Genomic DNA, 9,148 nt, shown 5'->3' on the forward strand with positions numbered 1-9,148 from the left:
TCCACCTTGGAGATCCGCCCAATAGGTTTGGAAAACTCCATTCCCAGCTTGGCCTTCATAAGCCTCGGAGTAACTTGCATAATGCGAGCCCAAATCGCCAAGCGATCAAACTGACCTTGAAGAGGCTGAATATTCAGGTCAAAAACCTTTAGGAGCACCGCATGCTTGCCAACCATCCATGGCGAGCCCTCGATCACCCTCGCTTGATCTGCGTGGGTGCCAAATTCCGCAGCAAAAACATTGTCCCCCCAAGGATGAAACGGTAAGCATTTCGTATTATACGACGCACTTGTGCATTGCAGAGCAAAGACAATTTGAAGACGCTACACAACTAGCAACGGTGTACAGGCACTCAACGTTGTACAAGGCCGTAGCGGCTCGTAACTGCATTGCATAAAAGATTATTAAGGTACTAAAGCCAGATTCCCTACATGCATACTTATATATAGTTGTATATTGTTTGTATAAAAAAGTAAGTGTTTTGAGTGATAAATTTATAAAACATTATTATGTTATTTTCATATTCGCGTCAAATTTGGTTATTATGATATATACTAAAACTATACTAAAATAATTTGGTGTATACCATATTTACCAATTATCAATACCGTGCAAATCAAAAACCATATAAACCGAATGCACAAAGTTATTATTAACATGTGATCTAGGGGCGGACGGGCGGACGTCCGCGGCCCCCATGGCGTGTTCGTGGGAGGAGCATGTCATTTTATCCCGGTAGCCGTCGATCCAATTCATGCCGAGTTGTTGACTTGTAAAAAAGGATCCGATTAGCTCGCGAAGCTGGCGTTGAGAAGATTATCTTGGAGACAGATAACAAAGGAGTTGCCCAAGCGTTGATGCAATAGGACATTGATCGGTCCAGGTTTGGCCCTCTCAGCGAAGAGATAAGGAGCTACTTGCCAAAATGGCGGAGCGACATGTGTGTTGGGCTAGCAAGACAGCCAATCGTGCTGCACTGCTGACCAGGGAAGACTGCTTAAATAAGTTGTGTAAAACTTGGCTTCATTTTTCACCGGGAATGTATTTGTGTCATTCTTGCGGCGGAGATCGTCATGAACTAAGCAATAAATAGCAGCATTTTCCTTGAAAAAAACATGTGATCTAGTTGTGAATATCTCAACGCGAGAAATGCAACGGTGAAAATGTTCGTGATTTGGGCGCATGGTTGAAGAAATAGAACGTTTTGAAAAAACGAATGAATAGAAAAAATACAAAACCCACAGTTGCGACAAGTATGACAAATACAGTGTATCACTTGTCATCATGAAAGGAGGTGGGAGTGACATTGATCCTAACCCGTGATTTAGTCAATTTTGTGATGAAGATACGTAGTAGTAGGATTTTGCATGTATGGGCCAAGATTCACCTTTTTTTAGGGAAGGCCAAGATTCACTTTTGCTTTACGAAATTACTGGGCGGACGACGAGCGCCAGCCAAACTATGCATGATGCGGATTGAACGGCCCTCTCGTATTTTACCTGACGCATGGATAGCTTGATTTGAACCGTCGTTCGCAAATCGTCCAACATATATCGTGTGTGTAGCAGCACTCTTTGCTTTACCGAGGGCCGTTTGGACAATACCTCGAGAGCGATATCCAGAGAAGACATGGCTGGGCTCAAAAGATCGTACCTGCAGTGTAACAGAAAATCTTACCAGAAGAACTGTAAGCGTGCGCCTATGATTTCACTCTTTTTTTTTCTTTCAGAACTTTTTATTATAAAAAATTGTCAGAATTGTTTAGTCTTCTGATGTGGTGGTTCAGTTGGTCGTGTTTTCAGTCAATCGGCGCGCACTGTTGATGCCAGCCGCCCAGCCATCCATCCTACGAAAGGTGTGCCAAGGTGTAAGATGGATCGATCTGTCGGCGCCCACGGCCGCGGACACTCATCGCGCTCACGGCCTCGTCCATCAAGCAGAGCAGTTCACGTCCCCGCTCGCGATCAGCCGGCCGCAGCTGTCGCGCAACGACTGTTTCCCTCGATGCTTTCCGGCTCTCCCGGGTGGATAGACGTATGATGATGTTCACGTCTTGGTCGTCCGTCCGCCCTGCCGCTGCGGGCGAGGGCCGGTCACCCGTGTCCCTGATCGCCACGCCCAGTGACCCACCCAGGCCATCTTATCTTGTCCGGAGGCGGAGGGGGGTCGATCGGCTACGTCCGTCTGCCCAGGCTAGCCGCCACTGTAGCTAGCAGCGGCGAGGATCGTACGTGTCTTCCTTCTCCCTGGGCCACCTGATGGATCGTGCAATCATTTAGGCCCATCGTATCACATGCAGTCAGCCGAAGAATCGATCACATGTAACGGGGGTCATGGTGGTGGTAGGGGTCATGTCATGGCGTAGAAAAGGCGCTAACGGGTGGAGTAGCTGACGCTACAGTTGACGTGCGAGCAGCCTAGTGCGAGTCACTAAGATTTGCGCTTTTACGCTACACTATAAAAAAATGTAGTTGACCCTACAATCTATTTTTTTAGGCTACGTATTTATTGAGTGATATTCCAGGTAAAACATTGTATAGAACCAGCTGCAGGAGATCCCGTTTCAAATTGCAGATGTTTTCTATTCGATCGTTTTATGTAGCAAACTGGCTCAAAAACCTTATGTCGTGCTCATCCTCTCAGCCGGCGGGCCGCGGACGTGAACGTACGCTCCACCCGCCGTGACGGGGTGCTTCCGTCGCGTGTGGCCGAACGTTCGCTTCCTTCCGTTGCACATCACCGGCTCCCGGAACGGGACAGAGAAGCCGGCCACTTGTGCTCCGAAAAGCTACACGCCACAAGTCCCTAACCTCTACCCGTGACGCACTGCTCGCGATCGACCGCCAGTGTGCCGCTCATGGCCACACGCAACAGCGTGGTCCATCTTGTTAGGCGCGCGCGATCGGCACCGTCCGCCGCCGCCTGCCGATCGACACGGGCACAGCGAACGGTGAGCGTGGGCGAGAGAAGCAAGCAACTGGCTGGAAAGAGGGGCGCTCACATGCTCCTGCTGTGCCAGTAGCAGCTAGATCGCCACTAGATGCCGTACGTAGGTAAAGCGGCCGATCAAGGCTGGCGGAGCGAATCGATGAGGACGCGGGAGGGCGGGTACGGCGCCCCTGCGTGCCGTCGCTGTAGGCGAGAGATGGGTTGGCACCGATCGATCGTGGCTGCATGTGTGTGTGGCTGGGAAGCAAGCGTCCAATCCGATAGCCATGTGGGATGGGCAAAGGGGGAGGGGCGAAAGCCATCGGCCGCTCGACACGGGCCGTGGAACGCCCATATGCGCCCCCAGGAGGGAAAGGCATCGTTTCCTACCGGGCGAGCTGTGCAGATCACGCGTCTGGGTCCGGCTTCTGCCCGGGGCGTGCCAACTTCGGCAGAATCTGGCCGGCGTGTCCGCTCGCGATCCACACACGGCGCGATCCGGAAAAGCTCCGGCATCTCATTCGCATCACGAGGCCCCCGCGCCCGCAAGGATAACACAGCACAACTAGACTTTTTACATCAAACACGGAAGCGAATCAGCATAACGGGCATTTTATTGTACTCCCTCCGTCCCAAAATAAATGTCTCAACTTTGTACTAACTCTAGTACAAATTTGTACTAAGCTCAAGACACTTATTTTGGGACGGAGGGAGTACTTATTTATCAAGGACAAGGAAATGCATGCAGAAAAAGAAAGATAGATACCCAGGCTTTCTATCAAAACAGGATGAGAACTCCAGAGTTGTGATGGTAATCGAATAAACCAATAGATCCGGATACACATGTAAATCTGCCTCATTCCTATTTAGCTACTGACACTATCGACCATTTATACTTCCCCCTGCTACCGTCTAAAACACAAGACAAAACAGTAGGACTGTATTTGATACACAAAAAAGATTTAGTAAGAACAAAGACCAAGATAAATAAATACCATCTTATGATACATGAAACAGCAGATTCACACTTACACCAGCAAAAAGAAATCATGGGTTACTTACTGATTAACCACAGAACTATTGTTGCCTCTGTCTTATTGCTCTTGGCATTGACAAGCTCTTGGTACCTTCCTCCCTCATCACAAAACTACTATGTGCCAACCCTGCCCAAGTTTATCTTTTGGCAGGGTTCTCCAATCCCCTTTTTCTTGATTCTCAATCTCCCCTTAGAAGCTGGCTGCTGATTATCGCCACATATCAACACTTCTTTCCGGCAAGGTTTTATCCATGCAAATATTACATTTCACCATCCATAACCATGGACAGAGTTCCATGGAAAGTGGAGCAGTTAAAAGCGATCTGGTTCCACACCTTCTGGTTCTTGTAAGGTAGTTCCTTAATAACATCACACGGCTAAGTAATAAGGTATCCTCCAATGTCTATGTAGGACCGAAATCCAACCTCTCCCACTTGAAGGACCTACCAGAATTAAACCGCAGCAAAGCTCGCATGAATACACAGACACAGACACACACTGCTGCTATGGCAAGCATTGAATGGATATAGGGGCGAGCCAGCAATCCTCGAGAACGCATAGGGCGTCTTAGCAAGCCAGACTCCAAAATGGCGCACTGGTTGCAGGATCTTACTTCCAATGCTTGGATCCCAGATGCATTATTCACACCAACATTCCCTGGTTGATCCATATGAATTTCACCTTTGTTGAGCACAATGGTAACCTGGCTATTCTTCCTGTCCACAAGCTTTCGTGTGACAAGTTCATTGTATGAGCCGTTGTTCCTGAACTTAGCATACAGCTCAGGAGATAGCCCTTCATCGTCTAGCACGGAGTGCCAGCAGCTCAAACCAATCTGCAGTAATAACAAAAAACAGAAGAGTTATCAATGCGAAATACTAAGAAATAACTATGATAAAGAGAGGTTAAATTATACAGGGCTTACCTGTTGAGGATCATCTGTCAACGCATCAACTATATCCTCTGCATCATCAATGGATGCAGCTAGATGTAATGGAGTCAAACCACCAGGGCCGGGATAATTTGGAAGGAAAGGGTACAGTTTGGAATTGTCAGGGCAAATTACAACAAAATGCACAAGCAAATGCACCATGTGGCTACTCTTCCTTTTCACTGCCCTGTTCAGAAGATGAATCTCGGAGAGCATCTCCAGAGTCTCATGTGATAGCTCCTCACTAACCATACTTCTCTTGGAAAGAATTTCGAGTAGTGTTTTAGTGAGGGAGCACCAGTCCCGCTCATTTGAAAACAACAGAAGGTGTCTGAACCGTGCAGTAGAGAACTGAATCAACTCTGAATCAGAAACATCTGATTTGGTGGAAGGTGTGCATGCAGCAGCCTTCTGAAAGAGCCAGCCAAGTTCATTAAGAAAATGCAGAACTTGATCCCTTGGCTTTAGCCGCCTAGCATCATGGACCTGATCATCTGGAGAGACATCCGGAAACCGCGAGTCTTCAAGTTCATCTTCAAGGTTTCTTAACTCCTGACAGATGCTTTTATTCGCAAAAATAACAGGGAAGCTGTTTCCTCTGAACCTGTTCTCAACCTGCACGTATGAACATTCAAAGTTGTAATCACCTTCCTAGTGCTAACTAGAGTAAATCTTTACATATCTAGAGCAACCGAGGTACAAAGTACAAACCTCAATAAAGCAACGCCCAAGAGTAAGACTTGGTTCTCCCGGTAAGTCAAAGGTCTCAACTCCTGAATCATCATATATAGTACCTGGATACGCTGAACATAGTACCTCTTTTGATATATACTTCCCGGCGCTGGTGCAGTGGATCCTGCATAGATTCAGAGTCAATGGTCAAGCAGGAAATAATTACAATACCCACAAACAAAACTATTTTACAACAGGGAACTTACTGGGTGCCCGGGATTGTTAGATTACGGCCCTTAAGAACGAGGGAGGTCTTTCTCCCACCAACAACAGCAATTGGTGTCACAAGGGTCAACTCAGGGGTATTCCATGTTCTCCATGATTTTGAGAGGCGGGTCATTCCTGGAATACAAATTTGATATCAACCAAAATGAATTCATAGTCAAAGCCCATCGAAGAGTGAACAGGAATAGAGAAGAAAATTAACACACAAATAGTAGTTATGTATACCATCTTTGTACGACACCAACTGGTTGTCGCTTCGAACTAAAAACCTCCCTTTTCTCCAGAAATCCAAATCAGAAGCCTGAACTAACGAGTTTACTCGCTGGAGGAAATTTTCTTCAAGCTACATTGAAAATCATACGATGTTAGATAAATTTGCAACAATTCTATTGCATGCATTCGTTTTTGCTAGTGTAGCAGCAGACTTACTTCATCCCATGCAATAGTTGGCATTGACAGATACATGGATAGTACAAGGCAACCAGGGCGAATGTAACCCTCCATTTCAGTGGGGCTGTGTTTCAGCCAATTTACAACCTAAGCAAGGAAGGAGAAACATTTCAATTATATGGTGAGTGAAATGCACTGGAAGAGTGCCTTCCAGTTACCATGTTGGCACAGTTTCGTGGCCATACCTCATCACGAAGGTTCCCAGGGATTGAGCCAGGTTCCTTGCCAAAGAGCTTGAATATAATCTTTCCAGTACGGTCCTACAAAATGGAAAATTGTGCACAAATTAGGTTGAAAGCGCATCTAAAATAATAAATGACACCTTGGCTTGTGACACAATCAACTGAAACAGCAAGCTTCGATATAAATTACCTGTCCATCTGAATTTGATGTTGATGTAGAATGGTCTGAACCAGATGTTGAAGCATAACATGACTGGTATGTGGGGTTTGGTGGTGACCCATTTTCCGTTGGCCGTTCTGAATCCTTGAAAAGCTCAAGCGGTGGCGCACACCATGCCCGAGTGGTACTGTTCTCAACTGTTGCACCATCTTCTCCATAGTCAGCAATACGAGGATGCCTAATGCCTTCATTTACTGAACGGGTGGGGAAAAATGTGTGTGTTACAGGTGGAGAGGATGAAGGAGACCTCTCGTCCATAGGATTACTGCTCTCGGAAGACAAGTACTTATTTGCAGTGTCCATTTTCACAGGAATGTCCTCATTGTTACCAAACAATTGCAGCGACAAGTACGGATGGGTATCTCGGTCTGGCTGCTTATATACTTCAGGTGGACTTCCATGGGTGCTGCTACTCCTTATCATACCAGCTGCGGGAAAAGGTCGAATAGATTTCTCATGGGAATTTACAACACATGCTGGCTCTGTTGAATGACTCTTGCTCTTGTTATTACCACTGCTATCACTGCTCCCCTGGGACTGGGATGTATTGGTCTCGGGGGTTGATGTCCCAAGAGCACCAGATAGAACTGTCAGCAGATCCATGGTTGATGGCGCAGTCTGCTTGTCGATCACCTTTGTTGCATTTTGGACAGAAGAATCTTGTTGTTGCCCCTGCGAGGCATTCAAATCAATGGCTTCTGACGGAGGAGACTTTGCCAGGGAGTTTGCATTATTGATTGAGTTTATTTTGCTTATGATTTGGACCAGATTATCTTTATCCGGTATCGGAGGGATGCTGGGCAGTTTACCAACATTACCACCTTTCAATGCAGAGACAGGAAAAATAGTAATCAGGTTTAAATCAACAAGTGGAAGAGTATCAAGTTCAGTAGGGGATCAAGTACCTTGCAAGCGTGCAATAACAGTGATCAGATTGACAATATCTTGTGTCCTATTTGCTGCATTTTCTTGGTTTTCAGGAAGCAGCAATTGTGAAGCAACATCTGTTGGCTGGGTTTTCCTCCGCCGTCGGTTGTGTCCAGCAAGCCTTCGCCTGCAACTCCTCTTACCCTCATCGAACTCCGAGAGCGGATGAAATCTAAATGATTGACCAGAAGAACCAACTTTTAGTAACTAAAATGCTTTCAGCCTACATGGAGGTCATAAACATTGGAAAGAGAAACCATTTCCCTGGCCCAATACACACACTAGAGCAACTGGTGGCATCATAGACATAAATCCCTAAAAGTGGCATCATAGCAAAGAATCATGCCACAAAAAATTTGGGGGGAAGTTTGCAGGCACGATCATTACCTACTACACTGCTGGCAGAAGCGCTGCATCTGGTTGCCAACTACCGCCTTGGTTGTCTTGCTGTGGATCTCACACACCTTGTGCCTCCGGTGGTAATCCTTGGCGCTGGTCAGATCCGCGCGGCAATCATCCACCTGGCACATGGGATAGCTGCCGCCTCCGCTAGCGCTCCCTCCGCCACCGCCACCGCCACCGCCACCTCCTCCAGAAGCAGTTCCGGGCGATCCAGACCGAACCCTCTTGCTAGGCCTAACAGCCTGCTCCTGTGACGCCCGTGCAGGCGGAGAAGGCGAAGAAGACAAGGTAGTTGTCGGGCTCACATCCATCGCCATCGATGCCTCCTCCCGCAAGGTCAGCTGAAGGCTCAGGTCACCGGCACCCCCGCCCCCCTGCCGCTGCACCTCGGCAGCCGTCGCCGGCGGCGGCTGCGCCTGTTGCTGGTGGTGGTGATGGTGGTGGTGGTTCAGCCCGCCGCCGAGGCGGAGCGCGTCGGAGGACGGCCTGGCGGTGAAGGCGCGGCTGTCCCAGTCCCACATGCTGGGGTTCCAGTTCCCTCCGGCCGCGGCGCCGGCCCCCATCGCGGCGTTCTCCGGCGGCTCCACGGCGGGCCACGGGCTCCCGCGCTTCCTGGCCGCCGCCGCCGCATGGGGAGGCAGCGGCTGGATCTGGTGCAGGTACAGCGGGGAGGCCACCTGCGGCCCCACCTCCCTCTGCATCACCCGCGGTCCTGCGGTTCCCACGCCCGCTTCTCCCCTCGGATCTGCACGAGTCCAGCGCCACAACACGGATCAAAACCGACGATCGCCGACGAGCGGGGGCTGGAGATTCGATTGGAGCAGTTGGCTAGTTAGTTACCTTTGCGCGCACGGAAGCTCGGCGAAGTCCCGCAAGAAAACCGAGCCGCCCGCCTCACCTCATCTCGCCCCCGTAGAGAAAACAGGAGCGGGAGAAGGCAAGCACCCCGGAGAAATGGTGGAAACGGCGGCCGGAACGCGAGAGCGCGGCGCTGGCGAGAGGGGTGAGGGATGGGGGGAAGGGAGACGAAGACCGAGTGGGGGAACGAATCGAGCCGAGACGAAGAGACGGGTGGGAGGGGAGGGCGAGCGCAGCAGCGCACGGGGTTCGGGTTG

The 9,148-nt window shown here is 49.1% G+C and overlaps 1 protein-coding gene across 1 annotated transcript; it reads right to left on the reverse strand.

Annotated features, from left to right (window-relative positions):
* Positions 1-3,717: 3,717 nt before the first annotated feature.
* On the reverse strand, positions 3,718-9,136 carry LOC119337902 (squamosa promoter-binding-like protein 15). Its single transcript, XM_037610145.1, has 11 exons — positions 8,874-9,136; positions 8,019-8,778; positions 7,610-7,803; positions 6,675-7,525; positions 6,488-6,562; positions 6,282-6,389; positions 6,078-6,195; positions 5,834-5,969; positions 5,607-5,751; positions 4,890-5,510; positions 3,718-4,799 (listed from the first exon to the last, which is right to left on the reverse strand). The coding sequence occupies exons 2-11, from the start codon at positions 8,732-8,734 to the stop codon at positions 4,368-4,370; spliced, it is 3,396 nt and encodes a 1,131-aa protein (XP_037466042.1). The 5' UTR covers positions 8,735-8,778; positions 8,874-9,136; the 3' UTR covers positions 3,718-4,367.
* Positions 9,137-9,148: the final 12 nt, after the last annotated feature.

Source organism: Triticum dicoccoides, chromosome 7B (assembly GCF_002162155.2).
Source record: "Triticum dicoccoides isolate Atlit2015 ecotype Zavitan chromosome 7B, WEW_v2.0, whole genome shotgun sequence".
Classification (NCBI taxonomy): domain Eukaryota; kingdom Viridiplantae; phylum Streptophyta; class Magnoliopsida; order Poales; family Poaceae; genus Triticum; species Triticum dicoccoides.